This window comes from Buteo buteo, chromosome 3 (genome assembly GCF_964188355.1).
Source record: "Buteo buteo chromosome 3, bButBut1.hap1.1, whole genome shotgun sequence".
Lineage (NCBI taxonomy): Eukaryota > Metazoa > Chordata > Aves > Accipitriformes > Accipitridae > Buteo > Buteo buteo.
In genome coordinates, this window is record NC_134173.1 from 56,630,528 (window position 1) to 56,650,443 (window position 19,916).

The window sequence follows — 19,916 nt, forward strand, 5'->3', positions numbered from 1 at the left end:
AAACTTATTACTGCAACTAGTGTCCTAATTGTAAAAAACAAAGAACAAAACCAATTGAAAGACTACATAAAACTTTGTCAGTGCTTCTATGACATTTAAATTAGGATTTCAAACATTTGATGTCTTTGTACTGGCAGATGCAAGAAAAAAAAGGAAGAGCTATCAAATTAGAGAATAAAATTGAAATTCTTTAAGTATATTTTTAGCCAATTTCAAAAAAAATAAAGCACTTTACTGGTTCTAATTTGGAACTTGAAAGTTCCTGCTACTGGATGCTCTGATAATATGACCTGTGCAACAGAATTGTAAGGAAATCTTTAATTTTTTTTGGTCACTTTAATATATTTAAATGAGTCTTTTATTTGGAACCAGCTATTTTAAGGAGAACCTGCATACTATTGAGGTGGAAAAAATCTTAAGGAAAAAAAAAAAAGATGTGAAACCAAACCAAACTGTTCTAAGAATAAAAGTAGTTGAAGCATCTTGATCTGTGGCTGGTGTTCACTGGTGACATAGGGGATTTTGCAAATTCAGAAAGATTCAAGGATTTGCACTGTGAAAATTTGTACTTCACAGATTTTAAGAAATCTTAAAGTACCTAAACTTAGTTTTGTTTACAGAAAAGGTGACACTGTAGCACAAGACAATTTCATCAGAGAACACTGTAGTGGGGGGGACTATTCAGACACCTAGGTATTAGATCAATACATTGTTGAACCAGGGCCTCTAAGCCTTTCAAGTATCTAGATCTGAAATCTAAAAGAAAAAGAAAATGAAGCAGGAGCCTTTAAAGAAATCTGGCAACTTTAGGTATTGTTTGCAGAAATGCCAGAAGTACTGAGTGAAGACTTCGAATTTTTTGTTACAACTTTCCAAAGCCCTTTACTGTTGGTGCCTTACTGTAACATTGCTAACGTGGTACACGACTAAAGCCCACTAGAGGGAGCCAGAAATATTTTATTATGATATTGCCAAGTCAGTATTTCAGATGCTTTCCATTTCTACTTTTTATTCAACTCCAGGAAAGTGTAACATAATGCTGTGTCCTTTATGGCACATTCTAATCTACATGTTATATAGTTGTCATAGGTAAGGGTTTGTTCATGCCCCAAATCCACAAAACAGGAGCTGTCTGCTGCATAAAGCAATTTTTTGAGGCAGAGCATGCCACCAGTTACGAACTTACCCATAACAGCTAGGGAAGAAAGGGATGGCTTTATCAGAGAGAAATAGACCACTGTCTTCACTTTCAATGGAGTTAAATGTGGGTTAGGTCTGGTCCAGAATTGGGAATGAAAACACATATAACTTCATATCTTGAGAAGGTAAAAATTCTTTCATAAAGAAACCATTGTGTCAGGATTTAATCTCAGTGAAAGTGCCTGTTTAACCACTTTTCTTTCTGAAACCTCAAGCATTTAACCTAGTCCGTTTATGTAGGCTGCATGCAGTGTCTCCACAGACCTTGACTTGCTTCACTCAACATTGTCTGTAGTGTATGCTGAAAAAATGAAGGGAGAAGCAGAAGCCACATGGAGATGACAATAGTAAGATATGCTGGTTTATCAAGGTAAATTGATAAGAACTTCCAGCTGTAGAGCTGGAATGTACTAACTGCGCAGCCTATTTAAAAAGATTTCCTAACAAACTACATGCTCCTTGTTGGGTAAACTGCATGTCATTTCTAAGGCACAAACAGTTTCCAGGACATGCTTCTAGAAAGTCTTTTCTTCTGATGAGACCTTCAAATCCTCATGCAAAGTTTGTCAGGACTAAATTATCTTTAAAATTAGGTAATATTCTTTGAAAACTCTGCTAGTTGTTAGCTGCAAACTGAAAGCATAGTGTGGACACTTTTTTGAAGAGAGCGTACTAGCCTATTCAGCTATTGGTATTCTTTGAGACATTTAGTCCGTGACTTGTTTCCTGTTCTTACTTCATCTGTATTCTCATGAGTTTTGAAGGATGTGAAGGACTTGAGACATTGCATTGTCGTGCTTTATACTGTCAGTTCACATATATTGTGTATGTGAAGATCTTTACCACCTTCTATCTCTCTTTCCCAGCAAGTAAGAAGGATGCAAAAGAACAAGAAAGCAGGAAGTGGTTGTTAAACTGTAGATACAACTGTCTGAGTGAAATGCGAAGTAGTACTTATTTTAGGGAAGGCAGTAATTCTCACAAATAACACTTTCAAAGCTTGCTAATTTATACTGGCAGTGAAGTGGAAGCATTCACCTAGGCACCTCAACAGGCTGCTGAAGTAGCAGAAGGACTTTGCATATGTGGAATTTGTAGATATTTTAAAGGAAGAAATTATTATGCAAGTACAAAGAGTTGTCAATATATATAAAGTAGAAATGTAGGCAATTAACCAGATGTGTTTCCTAACAAAGGGGATTATCTGACACTGGAATTTAAAAAATTAGCTTTATTTCCTTGTACATAACTTCCTTTTTCCTTTCATAGAATATGGTTGCTCTTTTCAGCATATTGATAAATAATATATACCTGACGGTGTTAGGTGTCACTAAGTCTGTTGCTTTTCTACTCTTATTCTCCTTTACTATTTTGAAATTCATCAAACTGACATACATGTAAAGTATTTTTTTAATCTTAGGTTTTCTTACTGTTCTGTCACGGTTAACTGTGGCTGCATCTCATGGACGGTTAAGTTGTGTAGCTGTTGCAGCATGCAACTCAGTGTAGGTTTCCAGCCTGTATAGCACAGCATAGCTAGCCAGTCGAGGGAGGCGATTGTCCCACCCTACACCGCACTGGGGCGGCCCACTTTGAGTACTTTGTGCAGTTTTGGGTGCCTCAATGTATGAGGGTCATCAGACTATTAGGGTGTGTCCAGAGAGGGGAGACCAGGATGGTGAAAGGTCTCGAGGGCAAGACTTACAAGGGGCGGCTGAGGTCACTTGGCTCGTTCAGCCTGGAGAGGAGAAGGCCGAGGGATGACCTCATCGCAGTCTACAGCTTCCTCAAGGGGGGCAGCGGAGGGGGAGGTGCTGATCTCCTCTCTGGTGACCAGCGATAGGACATGAGGAGGTGGAATGAAGCTGCGTCAGGGGGAGTTCAGATTGGTCATTAGGAAAAGGTTCTTCACCGAGAGGGTGGTCGGTCACTGGGACAGGCTGCCCAGGGAAGTGGTCACGGCACCGAGCCTGTCAGAGTTCAAGGAGCGTCTGGACGATGCTCTTAGTCATATGGTTCAGTTTTAGGTAGTCCTGCGAGGAGCAGGGAGTTGGACCCAATGCTTCCTATGGGTCCCTTCCAACTCAAGATATCCTATGATTCTATATGTCTTATTTTTTGTCCGAGCTTTGCAGCTTGCACTGGGAGCTGTGTTGCTGTGACTGCATTGTTAAGAGTCTAGGCAGCAAGTTTATGTTAAGTTGAAGAATGTTTATGTGGGATTCAATACAGCAGTAACTGCATGATAAGCATCTCAATTTTTCTATTACCATTCTGATACATTTCATTACAGTTGGATCTTTCATTTTTCTCAGAGAATTTCAGTAATGAGTGATGACACAGATGATGTAAGTGGTGTACTTCTGTTGACTTCAATTTAATGCTGTCTGCATACAAACCCCAGGCTTATTGTGGTCCTGTCACATTTTCTCCCTTTTTGGCCTTTTATTGATGTTGATACTGTGTCTTGTAGTACTAAATAACCTGTGAACACTTAGTACCATTCATCTTCAGACAGTTTACAAGCATTAACTAATGAATATGCTCAGCACCTCTGTGCTGTAGATCATTTGTTATTTTTATTAGCTGGTTCCCTAACGAAGCGGCATAAATAACTTCTAATTGAGAGTTTCAGGCAACAAAAGACCCAAAATCAAATCACTGTAAGATATTTGGATATTTCTACCAGTACCTTTGAGAGTAAAAATCTTTGTGAAATAAAACAACTTGGAACAGTCATTTGGATGATTTCTGTTGTGTGCCAGATCTGGTGGAACACAGTACTTACTTGCCTGAATTAATTATTACAAAAATATTTAAGAAAACAAGAAAATGTTGTAATAATATTTTCTTGAATAAAACTTAATATTTTCAGACATCCTGGATTTGTGTTATAAACTGTTAGCATCAATCACTTTGCTATAAAACTGTTGAAAATTATGATTCTAATGTCTATTTATATTACCTTACTCCAGCCATAACCCTCTATTTGTACTATTTGTATTTTTCTACCAAAAATTTAACTGCCATCAGAAATTTTTAATCCATCAGCAAAGTTGCTCTAACAACGGTTTCTATAGAGAAATTTTTTTTTTTGAGGAATTCAGGGAACAAATAGGCAAAAAGTGGCTGGACTGAGGAGTTCAAGGAACTCCTTCGCGTGCAGAGATGGCTAGGGATTAGAGTGTAACAAGTAACTATAACTTCTTTGCAGAAGTTTAAATGGTACAAGACCACCTAGAAATTGCTGGTTAAACTGAAACAATGAGGATTAACTGAATAATGATATAGAGGGGAAGGCTATAAGCAACTTCCTAGCTGAGTTCCTCAAGCATTAGTGCTGGGGAAGTTCTTTAATATTTTCACTAGTGGCCTTGGCATAGAGAACAAGAATGCTGTAATTAAATACATTGGTGACACAAAGTTGGATACTTATCAGTACAGGCGAGCAATGGGATACCTTACAATAAAGAACCAGATGACCTTGTGAACTCCAGTAGTAAAAATGAATGAGATTAAATAGCACTAAGTGTAAAATCAGGAATTTAAGGACTAGTAAGAATTTTTACTCTGAACTACAGGCTAGGGACTCCTGTGTGGCTCAGTCCTGCTCAACAACCCTGAATTCTGCTTTCCATAGCAGGGTAGCTGTGTCTAAGCTGCTTATTAGGAGTTCTTGCTCCATGCTGTTCTCCTATACTGTGTGCTGGCGTTGTCTGGGAGATGCTGGTTAGCAAAGCCCTAACTGTGTCAGGAAGCATAAGAATTAGCAGGCAATCATGGACCAGCACCTGGCCCTGTGATGTCATTATGTCTTGCTAGTATAGGCATAGCCTGAAAGAGCAAAATCTATTTGGTCTTGAAAAATGAAAGCAGAGAGGGTTCTGACTGGTCTCTATAAAAACATCAGGCAGCAAACACTGAGGAGAGAAAGGAGCCATTTAAACTAGATGAGAACACTGGTACAAGAATAAATAGCAATAAACTAGCTTGGAATAAATGAGCACTGGAAATTAAAAGGCTTTCTTTCCATTGTAGCTCTAGGACTTGGAAAAGCATTTTGACAGATTTTGGCCTCATTATTTCTAGTTAATTTTAAGATGGCACTTTATTAAATTACAAAGTTGTTAACAAAAATGCTGTTGCCTGAAGCAGCAGGCAACTGGAATCAATACACGAGGTTGCTTTCTATCCAGTATCCTTATTGAGTGAGCTTAAACTTGCTGAGAAAAAGGACAGCCGATGTATGCTCAGTTCTCTTGCTTTCCTAAGATTGTTACAAATCTGAAACTTTAGTAAAGGTGTAGCTTGGTCAACTGTACATTCTCAGTATATTACATAATTATGCAAGTTTCCAAGGTTAAAGAAGACTTTGTGGAACCATGTTGCAGATTCTGTTCACTTAGGGCAGGTTTATTTCATGCCAAAACCCACTGCACCTATTTAATGAGCCCTCATGGCCCTGTGAGTACTGTGTGGGCTTACAAACTCTGTTCTCTGGAAGCAGTGCAGCTGTATTTGCTGGGACGTAACACTCACCAGTGGGTACTATGTCCAGATCACACCTGATTTCACATTAGTCATTTCCTCACTGGAAGCCTTTACACCATCCAGTTCTTCATGAAGTCATGAAAGCTTGTAAAGGAGTTGTGTATGGTCAATATGGCACTGCGCAGGAATTATGCATTATTTCCACTGGCATTGACAGAAAGGCTTTGGACTGGGCAGTGTTGACTGATGCCTGTGCCATAACGGAGAAAGCAAATTAGTACCTTTACAGATCTTGAAGAATGTCAGTTATTTTATACTTGAACTGCTTCCTTTTATACAGTATACTTTAGGAAGGATGTGCTCTGGCTTATATTAACCCACCTAGATTAGTGTTCCAACTAACAGTTTCTAGTCCTACTATGCATGTGGAGTCCTACTGTGGCAGCCTTTTTCACATTTTTTGAACACAAATAATCTGTTTTGCTAGTCAGTGTCTTACTCGCTAATTGTACTCTTGGTTGAAAAAAATGTATGAAAAAAATTGCTAGTATATGCCTTAAGGATAATAAAAAAATGGATAGAAGAAAGATGCACTGTCCATTAGGATGGCAAGTACTGCGTTAGTACAAAACAGTGACTATACTTTTTAAAAATTGCAGTAACTTATAATATTTTTCTCTTATGCTTAAAAGATAGAATCATGTAACTATATACTGTATCAAATGCATGCACAAGAAGGGATATACTTATTTTATGCCATCTTGGTTGTTTATGACTATCATAACTTTTCATGTATAATATATCCATTCACTACAAACACAAGACCAAATGTGTAGTATAGTTACCCTCTCAGTATACAGAATTTCTGTGTGTGAGTACAGATATCCTTTAAAATACATTTAAAGATGTTAGCCTCATACCAGTATTGTAATGTTTCCCACTTTTATTAACTGGTATTGGAATCCTTGTGGTATTTAATGCAATTTTGGGGCATGGGTATCCATGTGCCATTATGGATAGAGGGCCAATAAACATTATAGCAGTTTTGGCATTTGGTCAAACTGATTATTACTTGCATGAAAGTGAAAGTCAGTACCATAGCACAGACTAGTGGCATAGCAAAATATTGAAAAAATAGGTAATCTTTATCAACTCATAACAGTAGCAAATTCAGAGATTATCTTTGCTCCTGTAATATACTTCATTGACTAAATGCATTAATTTCACAGAAGGAAATGGTGTGACACAAAGGGTGAAGGTATTCCACAGGTATAGTTGAATGAATGAAGTAGAATTGAATAGATAAACACTGAGCTGTAACGTCTATTTGCTATAGTGCAGTATTGGATTAAAATAGAATGGAATAGAACAGAATAGAACAGAACAGAGTATTTCAGTTGGAAGGGACCTACAATGATCATGTGGTCCAACTGCCTGACCAATTCAGGGCTGACCAGAAGTTAAAGCATGTTGTTAAGGGCATTGTCCAAATGCCTCTTAAACACTGACAGGCTTGGGGCACTGACCACCTCTCTAGAAAGCCTGTTCCAATGTTTGACCACCCTCAGTAAGGAAATGTTTCCTAATGTCCAGTCTAAACCTCCCCGACCTACAATCTTCTGATTGTAGGAGAAGGTACCATGCAATGCCAATAATTTTATTAATTCCTTTTTAGAGGATATGAAATCTTGCAGATTCATTTTGCCTTGAAAGAGAAGCAGTAAAACTGATTGATAGAAAATAAAAACCTAAACCATCATTAAGGAATATTTCACAGTACTGTAACCACTGCAAGTTTTTGTTCTCAGTTACAATCAAATAAATCCAGAGTTGTTCTATTGACCTTAAACCAGTTATTTAGGATTTATTTTTATGTAGAAAAATAGTTACCAAAATGCAGTTGCAAATGATCATAGAAACATTCCATTTGGAAGGGACCTGGGATTTATCTAGTCCAGCCTCCTGCTCAAAGTAGGATTGATACTGGAAAAGAAAAAACTATTAAGTTTTGAAAAATAATAGATGCTTGGAAAGAAGACAGCAGGAAAAGAAAAACAAGATTTCTTTGAAGAAAGGTAGAAATTGATGATGGGTGGTCCCTCATGTTTACATGATGATGACTTGTCTGTACAGTCAGAGCAGTAAAATGAATTGGAAAAGTTTCTGCTTCATTAAAAATCTATCCTGACTCTTCTGTTTACAATGTATGAGCTTGAAGTAGGTATGATTTATTCCATTCACTGCAAAATGATAATGTGTATTTAAAATAGATCTTAGTAAATACAAAAGATGCATCAGTAATCTGGACCTAAACCTCTAGAATGATGTCCCTATAGATAAGCCCTAAATCCTCCAGCCATTGTAAAAGCCTCTATGTTTTCCTGAAATATGAATGTTGGCTATTGATAGTGCATGCTATGTATATGTCTTACACAGTTGTAGGCAGTTGCTTCCATTAAAAAGGAATATCAAAATTAAAAATTTTAAAGGAAGCATCTCATATAAAGGGATACAAATTTTCCCTCACCCATAATGGAAATCAGTACTCTCAGTTGTAAGAGAGAATACAGATTTCAGATGGGGGGGGGGAAGTAAATTATTGTTTTTAGAGCAAACATGAGCCATTTTTTGGTGGTGTATAGAACCAAATAGGTAGGATTTTATACTTTAGCTAACTTCAAGAAGTCTTCTATTCTAATTCAAAGAGCTTTGAACTCTAAATAATATGCAGAGTACTAAAAAGTTTTACTTCTGACAGGGACAATTAATAGTGCTGTTGCTGTTTTACTGGAAAACTTTGGGGGATTTTAATGTATTCAGAAACAAACCAATAACCAGAAAAGCAGTTCAGTCTCATTTTCTGGGGAGACAATGTTCCAAGTGACCCTCTCAGTCCCAGAACCAGGAGACCCAGTGATTAAACTTAAGTTCCTTGGAAACACTGTTATGTTTCAAATAGGCAAAATGGGGAAAGATCAGCAGAAATTGAGACTGGATGGAAGGAAGACACCATTGGGTCCTACTTATACTAGGGCCACATTAGCCAAAGATGCATACATTTGCTAAATAATCGTAACTGCCGTGATTGTACAGAGGAAGCTGACTCATGTTACTGAGTGCCAATGCTGATTTGGCAGTTATCTATTCCAAGTCAACATAGTGACTAATGGAGATGAAGTACTCCTTCCTTGAAGAAACTTCCTTGGTGCAGGGTGGCTTCAAACATTGCACTGCTCTGTGATGTAATGAAGTTGCTTTACATCTGTGACAGATTGAAAAAAAAAAAAAAAAAAAAAAAGAGGGACTAACTGTATGTATGTCGGTTAGTAAACATGATTAGTTACCTTGATGTTGGACCCGAGCAAAGAGTTTTCCTACTCTTCCATTTTTCTCCACCTTCCTTTCAATGCTGTATTCTTACCTTGTATAATGTTTAAGGAATTGTATCTTACATAAAATATGAGGACAAAAAAAACCCAATATATATTTATATTTAAACCAAGTGAAATTTTCTGAACAACACTAGCAGCAAGCACAACAGTTAATATAATGCTAATATATTAGGTGCTTCTGCCAAGCAGCTGAACTCTTAAGACATTTGATAAAACTATAATAATAAACCTTACTGTCCTATGAAAGCATTCCAGTACGATTTTGCACCTCTGCCCACCTGTAATTCAAAGTAGTGTTCTGAAGGCTGATGAGGATTTGGTGTCATTATTTCTTAGATTGTAGTGACTAAGCTATCAAACTCAGGCTGATGTGTAATCAAATATACTGTGCCTTTTAATCTAATTTTAAATAAAATGAGATTTCCATTTTGTTCTTAGAAGTTAGTGTTAGGCCATCTGTAATTATACTTAGGGGAACAGTGAATGGTATTTTGTAAAGTAGCTGTCTTTTCACATAATTTACCTGAAAATATTAAAATGAATGTCATACTATATCCTTTTTATTAAATTACATATTTTTTGCTTTAAGATGTCTGCAGATGTAATTTCTTTATAAATATCTTTTCCAGGCTGAGAGAGTTGGGTTTGTTCAGCCTGGAGAAGAGAAGACTCTGGGGAGACCTTATAGCAGCCTGCCAGAAAGGGGGCCTACAAGAAAGCTGGAGAGGGACTTTTTACAAGGGCATGTAGTGATAGGACAAGGGGTAATGGCTTTAAACTGAAAGAGGGTAGATTGAGATTAGGTATAAGGAAGAAATTCATCACTATGAGGGTGCTAAGGCACTGGAACAGGTTGCCCAGAGATAGCAGGGGTGGATGCCCCCTCCCTGGAAGTGTCCAAGGCCAGGCTGGATGGGGCTTTGAGCAACCTGGTCTGGTGGAAGGTGTCCCTGCCCGTGGCAGGGACGTTGGAACTCGGTGATCTTTAAGGTGCCTTCCAACTCAGACTGTTCTATGATTCTATGAATTTAAAGTGGTGTGTGAAATGTGTTTTGAAGAATTTAATCTAATAGACAAATCTGTAATGTTTGATTTAGGACAATACAAGGGAGTGATTTTTTTGTGCATTAATTATGTGTGATACGTAGATTTGAAATGGCTGATAATTGCAGGTTTTGCAGAATTTGTTTTTGTGGGCTTTTGTAATAAAAAGTGCTAATATTATGTGATGAAAGCTTTTGGGTAGTGTTAGCAGAAGTGAGAGCATATTATGAAGAATCTTGTAAAAACTGCTGAAGAAATCCAAAATGTGTTAGAACTTATTTGTTCTATGTATAGAGTTAATCTTTGTGAATGAAAGCACATGGAAGGTTTGAGGTAAATCTGTCTAATCCACATTCGGAATACTTCTTCTCAGTGTTGGATAAAAAAAGAAATTTGTCTTAAAAACCCCAAATTAAATTAAGAGTTAATGCGAAAATGTCAGGCTAGATATATTTTGTGTGGTTATTTTCACAGTTTACAGGAGAAATTTATTTGAAAAGAACTTCAGCAGTTCTTATCCTAGGCACTAGGTGGTGTTTCAGCCTTTTGTACTGAAATGCACGTCTCGATACAGTGCCCCTAGCACTTTAGATGCTAATTTTAAACGAATACTTAAATAATAATTAGAGATGTTGGAGAGCAGATTTTTGTCCATTTTTTCCTTTTCAAATTGGCAGTGTTCCCATGTTGAGAAGAACTGACACCCACAAGTTGCAACACTGATGCTCATGTACAAAATATGTTCACGACTGTTGAACTCTTTAGAGTGGTGGTTAGGAGATTTGGAAATGGGTGTAGTAGGTAGCGTGCCTACATTAGAGTGCAGATTTCTGATGTAAGGGATTAGCCCTTTTTTAATTACTGTTTTAGAAGGGAAACTTCTGTGGGTCGTCTTTGCAGATATGTCAAAATGCATGTATTGAGCATCCAATCGACTCACGTAGTCTCCCCTTCCCTTCTCTGCTGTGCTGCTGTCACAGTCACATGAAATGCTCCGTCCTGGTGGGGACTTGGCAGGGACAGAGCTGCTCTGCGTGTATGTGAGCTGCTGAGCGCTCTGTTGCAGGCACCTGGGGGCAAAAGCAGAAATCCTGTCCAGGAATATGCCACCTTCCCGTCTGTGCTCTTATGACACTATCTTACATGTATGTCTGTCATTTAATTGAGAGGTCTGCACTGTAAATTACCACTATTTTTTAAATTGCAAGTGTACTTCTACATGCTACGATAAGTTGGAGAAGCCAGTTTAGCCCTGTACTCATTGAGGGCTTGAACTGCTAACTGCTTGGTGCCCACTGAAAGCACATAAATTTCTATGTGTGTGCAACAGTTGCCAATCTGCTCATTGTATGTGATTATTTGAAGCTAAAATTATAGCTACTTGGGTCAACATTATGGAAGTCTACATGTTGCAAGTACCTTGCAAATAAGGCTTTATTGGAAGTGTTAGCTATAAATATTATGAAACACTCTTAGAAGGGCAGAAAAAATCTGCAAAATACATAAATATATGCATTTTTAATGCTGTATATTTTAATTTTTTTAACATGAAATACTTTAAGTAAATTTTTCTTTTCTGTAAAAATTTTCTTTTTTTTCATGAAGTGCTTTCAGTTTAAGTGCTCATACTGTTTCCTGCAGGCCTGACCCAATTACTTTGGTAGTCTGTAAGAAACACTGCACAGTGGAAACTGTTGAAACCAGTTTGACTTCAGCAGAGCCTGGGAGATAATATGGTGTCTTCCCTGAAGTGTCACTGACAGTCACTAAAAAACAGCTTCCAAGCTATAGAGGTGGAAATAAAATACCAGATGATTATACAGTAGAGAACAACAACAAAGATAGCATAACATAGCATCTTTAATCAGGGATTGGGTTTGATGAAACTTTTACCATAAAATGTTTGCTTGTTTCACATGGGTCTCATGGCACTGACAATTCCATTGCTCTGTTCTGCTATACATCATCATCTACCTAGTTTAGCAGGAGCTAAGATTTATGTTGAAACAGATCACTAAATTTTGTGTATCACGGGGAAGAGGTTAGGTCAGGAGTACTCCTCCTGATTCTACTTTTAGAGGAGGAGATATTAAATCTTATTCATTCAGAAGGACCTCTCATTCTCTTGGGTACAAGAGAATAATACTGGTCATCCTGGAGTGCATTATCCTGGGACAAAATGTGGCTGTAAGCCAAGGACATAGTTGCTCAGGTGTTTAGACTGTGATATCTATTTTTTGTGACATTTTAACATCTACTAATAGAAGGAAAAATAACACAAAAAACCTGGTGGATTTTACCTTGTAGTCATTCAAATTGTTATATATTTGTATACTTAAAGAATTGTTTCAGATCTGGTCCTTTCATTGCCCTGACACATATATGGAAAGTTTAGAACTTCTTTCAGCTGTGTACAAACCAAGCAGAAATATTAAAGGCTTTTAATTGTTACTGATTAAAGAGAGCAAAAATACTTCTGTCTTTCGTGCTGAAATTTCAGTTTGGAGCTTTCATGTACTTTCTAACTTAATTAGCAAAGGTAAAACAGAGCTGTTCTTAAATTTGTATTTGAATGATGGCCAGGCCTGAAACATACACAGTATTGACCTTTGTTCTCAGGACCTCTAACTTGCTTCAGACAGCAAGCTGCTGCTCAGGGAGTCTCTCTTTTTTACCCTGCTTTGATATTTTGTTCTGTCTGGTTGAAACCATCAGACATGAGTTCTCATAGACGGAATATCAGCATTATAAAAAGTTAAGAAGGAAGTTTACCATGATGGGGCATATTGCCACCATTAAATGGACAAGTGATGCCTCCTTTTCCTGCCCCAGCATGGCAGTTTGTGAATGAGGTAGTCAGTGAGTTTAATTTGAGTACAAACCTTGTATCCAAGTAACCTTCTATATGATGCTTTCATCAAAACATTTTTGGTGAGACTTGACTGAACAGCATGGTCTAAATTTTCTATTAGATAGCTGTCTGGAGAATAAAACTAAGATACAGATTGCAGCTCCTGAAATGTTTTCTGGTGGACTGAGGCAGATGTATTGTGGAGGTAGAAGCTACATTTTCCATGTGATTCAACCATGGAACTAACTGCATTTAAAAGAATAATGAAGAGCATTAATGTAAGCCTTTGAATGTCCTGTACTGTAAACCCTTGAAAAAGAGGCAGCTTGGTGTAGGATTAAAACTGTAGGCTTGATAACTAGGTTGAAGGCTGAATGTAGACATTGAAGGAACATGTAGTAGAAAAGATACAATTTTGTCTGTGAGCTAAGACAAAAATATATAACAGAAGAACTGAGTTAAAGCTAAAGAAAAATGGAGATTAAGGAGTGAAGGACTAAACTTGTGGTGAATTAATGCTATGTACAATCGAAATTTTAAGATAACACAATAACCAGTTTGAATGTGCCATTGTATTAATAACCAGTCTTTTGTATTTGATTCATTACAACCTGATTTATTCTCATGTAACAGAAGAACTGAATGTGAAATTAATTTACAGATAATTGGCATTGGCAATTTCCTGCACTGCCATGTGACTAAGGTGATCAGATACAAAAGCTTTGCAAGCAAGTACATTTTAGAATATTAAAAAAATCTCATTACTATGCAGAGGATCTTACAACTGAGAAGCTGTAATCATTTTAATAATTTAGTAAGCATACAGAGAAAGCTAAATCTTGGCCATGGAGACACTCACCACCTTATATATTGTGTTACTTTATTTATAAAATGGCTTTGATTTACAATAGCTTTGAAAAGCAAGTCACTTTTTGAAGTCAGCTTCTTCATGTAAATGTAAGATACAGATCACCACTGAAGTAAATCAGCAGGGCATTTTGGACAATTATAAAATTACTTGTTTGCAACAGGAGAGGATCTATTCCAAAGTTCCTCACTCTGACTTCGTAAGAGATTAAATGTTTAATGCATTTTCATTTTTTATTCCTTTTTTCTATCATTCTATCATCCTCAACCTATAGTCTTCATTTTCAAATATTACATTTACTGCCATTGGAATGTCAATATGTAGATTCTTTTCATTTATATTGCTACTGTCTGTGGTTTTCCCTTGTATTACAAATGATGCAGCAAAAGTAGAATAAAAGTATTTTTGAGTTTGTATTTTTTTCTGAAATTATTTCCTCCAAGGTTGTACGGACATATTTTATTGTGCTGTGGCTAAACTATTGTAATTTTAATAGAAAGAATTAAAACAGTATTCTTTCTGCCTTTCAAAATGACAACAATTATTTGATATATGCTTGATGAAAACTTTGTGTACAGTGTTCACAAGCTAACAGATTTTCCATTTAAATGTGTCTGAACAGGTAATGTGGGTATGTAACTTGTGCCGAAAACAACAAGAAATCCTCACAAAATCTGGAGCCTGGTTCTATAACAGTGGATCAAATGCACCACAGCAGCCTGACCAAGAAGGTATTAGAGGTTTGCGGAATGAGGAAGCACCTCAAGAGAAAAAAGCAAAGCTGCAGGAGCATTTACAGTACCAGGGACCATCAGGTGACATATCCACACAAGTTTTGGACAAAAACAGATCTCAAGGGCTCACAAGGCAAGACTCAATTAAGAATGGTTCAGGAGTAAAGCATCAAGTAACAAGTGACACAACGTCAGACAGGTAAGAAAGTTTTTGATGTTTCTACTGATAAGATCTGCTGAATTTATGCTACAATTTTTATTTTGTCTTTTTAAGTTTTATCTCATTTTTATTCTATAGCCTATAAAATATATACTGGGCTTCTTGAAACAATTCTAAGAAGCAGCAGCTGAGGAGTCCCTTATTGTATTCAGATGGTCACAGACAATGTGTGTTCTTCATTCCTTTCCATTAAAAAAACAACATGGAAAATGACAGTTGCAGTGTGACAGAGCTTGTCCATGTGTTTGCAACTTTCTCGAATTATAGTCATTGTGCTGTACAGAATGTTACCATTTTTCTTTTGTGGCTACTAACTTTATAGCAGAATCTTAGTAATCCAAAACAGGGCTCAAAAAACCAAGTTAATGGAAGATGGTGGCTGTCCAGACTACTGAACTAAATCATCTGGTAGTACTTGCAATAAATAGTATTGAAGATGGTGAAATCTTTGTGTGATGACCTTGAGTCTTTTCATGGTTTCCCAGTTTCTTGCTGTTAGTTATTGTCATTAGTATGAAAATTTTTTTCTTCAATGGTTTATCTCAGTGTTACTTGGCATTGGTTGAAACTGTGGCTGTTTCAGCGTTAATGTAGTAAGACCCAGTTTAGCCAGAGGCTGGAGCTGGAAATTCCCTCCCTTTATCTTGATGTGATTGTACCAAAAGGCACCAGAAGGCTCTCAACCTCTGTGGCTATGTTTTACTGGAACACAAAAGTAAAAAATGTTTCATTGAATAAATTTAATTTCTTTCTAAGCAAGACCAGAATAGAACTTTAAATATGGAGAGAGGAGAAAGAAGAGAGTGAGCTTGCTCACGTGTTTCCATGGAAATGATACGCCCTCTCTCCAGAGACCTCCACCTGCCTTGGAATTTGGCAGCCAGAGCAGTATAATCTGGCAGTCTTCCTCTGCTGCCCAGCTATGACCTCATTACAATATTTATTCCGCAAACTTGAAACAAGTGAGACAGCTATAATATCTTTTACAGCTAATATAATTAAAATTGTTTTCCTTTTCCCTCACCTCTTGTATTCTACCATATTTTATTTCCTATTTTTGGTTTTATTTGGGAACAAACTGAATGTAGTTAATCTAACCCTTTTTTGTTTAACTTACTCTGCCTGTTGCCCTTTGCTCTGACTTCAGCTGATGGGTTCAGTATTTAGTGGCCCTGAGTGCTCCTCAGTTGTATGCATGGTCTCTGAGAAATACAGCTGGCAGCTTAACGTGATGCTAAGGAGCAGGAAAGAGAGACTGATTCTCTTGTGGTTCTTCTTTTTCCTTAATTTTGCCAGGAAGATGGTATCATACATAAAGTGATGATGAAAAACCCCCTTCTTGTTTTCAGCAGTAATTTAACTCTGAAAGTGTTTTTATATTATATGCATGCAGTAAGAGAGATGGAGGGCGGGATATACAAATAAATATATAATTTGGATATGTAATATGCACTTATCCTAAACAGAATGTTATGATAAACATGGACAATATAAAGTAATATTTACCAACAGGAAGAATGTAGAATTTGTGCCTGAAATCAGAACCATTCTGCTAATTGTGATCACTTCTACTCAACATATTGTTTAAATCCAGATTGTTTTTTCAGCCATTATCCTCTTCCTGTTTTACTTAGATACTAATACTAGTGTTCCCTGATTAACATATACAAGTATGTTTAGAGTATATTTATGAGATGTATTACATGCTATTGAAGGTTAGAGGGTCTTCTGAATAATTTTCTTTCCTAATGTTCCTCACCTTAACTGTCTTTCCTTTGCTGGAGATAATGAAAAAGACTCCTCCTTGATGCCCAATCAATGTCTGATTGGTCAAATGGGCTTTTAGAGGAGAATATCAGCACCTCTGAGAGAGACTATCCCAGAATTCAAGGCTGGGGATAGGCCTTAAGTTTGTACCTATATATGCTGTGGTGCCATTGCTGTTCTCAGCAATAATATTGAGAAGGCTTACAATTTTATTACATTCAACCACTGTTAAGAACAGAAGATAATATATTATTATCTTTATACTGAAGTCATGCATAGAATATGTATCATAATTTGATATAATTTTAATATTAAGATTTGTAAATCCATCTATGTTCTCTTTATTATTATTGATCAAGTTAAGAAAACTAATTTTATCTATTTGAAACTTGCAGTTGTGGTCAAGTGATTGTAGATAACTTTTCCTAAAGGCTTCTCGTCTTCTGTCTTTTCTAAACGCTTCATATTATGCTGTTTTTTTGGGTTTTTTTGGGGTTGTTTGGTTTTTTTTTTTTAACATTAACTGAAAGAACCAGCCAGTAGAGAAACATGTTTAATGGGAGATCATCATGACAGGTTTTTTTTCTATTCTTAAATTAATTCTGTGCAGAAATTGAGATACTCTCTTATGGTAGACCATTTGTCTAGATAAGCTAATTCTAGGAGAAAACCATGGCTGTTCAAAATGTCCAAAATAATAGGGAAATAGCCAAAAAAGTCTCAAATATTTGGAAGTGGTTGTTATTTACCTTGCACAATGTCAATAATAGAAATAAGTAAAAAGTGAGAACTATATTGTCTGTTTTATTTTTCATCCCAAACACATTAGTTTTGACACAAAAAATAATTTTAAAAGTTAAAAACAATAAAACACTTGTGAAAAAAGTAATTGCTAAGACTCTCTATACTTGGGTTCTTATGATTCGAATACAAAGGTAAAATGTCATTTTTTATCAAAGTTTTTTTAACATTGGCAGCTTCCTTTGATGTTACAGCAATCATTACTTAGTAGTTCTTTATATCAAGTATATATCTTATCTTGATCGTCTGGAGACAAACTGGTCACAGAGTAAAGGGCAACATTCACTCCTTGAATCTCAAGAACACCAATGCCATTTCTGTTTCATTCCTTACTATATTTTACTTGGTTGTGCTTTTTTGTTTTTCCATTCTTGAGTACTACTCACCATACTTTTCCTGTTTTCTTTGCTAGTATTATTCTTCCTTAAAATAATATTGTTTCAACCATTAGACTAGTATTCTGTTCCCTTGATGTATGCAATCAATAGATCCCAAACTGTTCAGACAGACAGATAGGTACTTGATTGTAAATATTCTTTGACTGTTTTGATATTTGTTGTCTTAAAGAAGTCTGGGATGATTTTGGATTGCACATCTCCAGGGATGTTTTTCTTACACTGGATCTATTGCGGAAGAAAAGAAAAGAGAAGAACTATTCAGGAGCAAGTAGTTACCACCAGCAGAACAGTTTTCCATTATTAAATTTTTTTCTAGTTCATATCCAATATTTATAATGTGCCTTACAGTGCTTTTAGTAGTAAACCCATGGAGAAGGCAGAGGCAGCAAGCACACAATAGGGTCCAGTGTTAGATTACTTTCAATAATTGACTGTCTTATATTTGACATTGTTTGAGGTGATACTAGCATAATTTGTATCACATGGAGATTTTATGCTAAGAGCAGTTGAAAAGTAACCATATATAGTGGTTTTCATAGACTTAACCTTGTGAGCAGAGTATGCATGCTGTTGTAGTATAACGCTAGACTCCCTGAAAACTGCCCAATGATGTGAACCAAAGAAATGCAAAATATTACTCTGTGTAATCCATAGACTCAGAAGGTCCATTCTGAGGTCTGCTGTGCACAGATGGTAGATTTATGGCTGTATGCACTGCAGTTCTTTGATTTGTACTATCCAATTTCACATTAATTTTGGATTATACAAAAGGGTCTTTTATTTTATTTTGATCAAAACCATTCATGTACTCTATTGTTCCCGAGACCTACGCTACTCATCATTCAATACATTGTGTTTTCTTTCTAGCAGCAAAATTATTTGAATAGACATAATCTTTTTTGAGTCATTTTGTATCAGGCAATCAGCTTGTGAAATGGTTGTTTTCTTCATTCCAAAACCTAAGCCAAAGCAAATGTTTATAATGTCCTCTTAAAATGTGTATAACTTCCTAATAATAAAAGCTGGGGAACAGGGAACCTTAATGCTGATACAAAGGGGTTTTTTATGTGTCATTCTGTTTGCCTGAATTGTTAGATCTTCAGGTGATGTTGCCTTGCTTTAGTTTTAAAATAATTATTTTTCTGGCTCTTGGTAGGATCCACTGTAAAGCCATTTCAGTCATATTCCACAGATGAATTTAATGTTTTAAATTGTAAATCTTCTGTGACATTCCAGAGGTGTTGCTTTATAAACCTCTTTTCTATATATGTGGCATTTCACTATCCTTTTTAAGCAATAACTCTCTTGAAGTAGGAGACAACCCATGTGTCTTCCCAGTGCATAGTTATGATGACATTACTATTTCTAATCTAATGCCTATCTGAAATGATGTTATGTAGTTCAGGTAGATGTGAATGATTAAGTGTGGTCGTCCCCGTGTCCGTCCCCCCCGATCCCCCCAATCCGTCCTGTATGAATCCAAAATGCTTCCAAAATTTGAAAATGTTAACTTTGATTTTACAATATATATTTGTCATGCATTCTATTAGTGTAAGAAGAGGTCTCCTTAAGGATACTTTTCATGAGATTCAATGCAAAAAAAAGAAGTGAAAATATCATGAGGAAGTTTGTTTTCATGTTTCATGAGTCAATCTATTATTGCTGCATCTGTCAGAGGGTGAGCAATGTCAGAAAAAAAGAATTAGTTCTTGGTATCTGTAAAGATCGTGATCTGTAAGATCATGATTTAAAGCAAGACTAATGAAGAAAGCTGCCTGAACCCCTTTCAGATTAACTGTAAGTATATGAGATCAAATCACAAAAAACAGAACGAAAACAACAAATTGAGAGAGTGAGCAGCTGCAGAATTGTACAACAGCAGTATTTATTTTCCAGGCCAGCACACATGGATAAAATATATCCTCCTTCTCCCTTCCTTCCCTTCTCCTTTCAGAGATACATATGTATTTTGGGGGTTCATTTTCTATCCTTTTTATCTCAGAAAAAAAGGAGGATTTTCATGGTGGTTTCCACACACTGTAGTGGGTTTGGAGGATGCATTTTATTCTGAGTAAGAACTGCAAACAAGACTGTTGAGGCTACTTGAGTCTGAAGATGCAGGTTTTGTGCATATATTCTTTATGGAATGT

General features: G+C 36.4%; 1 protein-coding gene across 26 annotated transcripts in view; it reads left to right on the top strand.

The window, feature by feature from the left end:
• Positions 1–19,916, top strand: part of RIMS2 (regulating synaptic membrane exocytosis 2) — a 489,382-nt gene that overhangs the window by 119,706 nt on the left and 349,760 nt on the right. For 25 of the 26 annotated variants that reach the window (XM_075023763.1, XM_075023771.1, XM_075023767.1 and 22 more), the window contains one exon: positions 14,469–14,779. In XM_075023763.1, the coding sequence (XP_074879864.1) occupies positions 14,469–14,779 (311 nt within the window). Of the gene's footprint in view, positions 1–14,468; positions 14,780–17,872; positions 17,885–19,916 lie in introns of all 26 variants that reach the window. The other variant, XM_075023776.1, reaches the window with a different exon arrangement.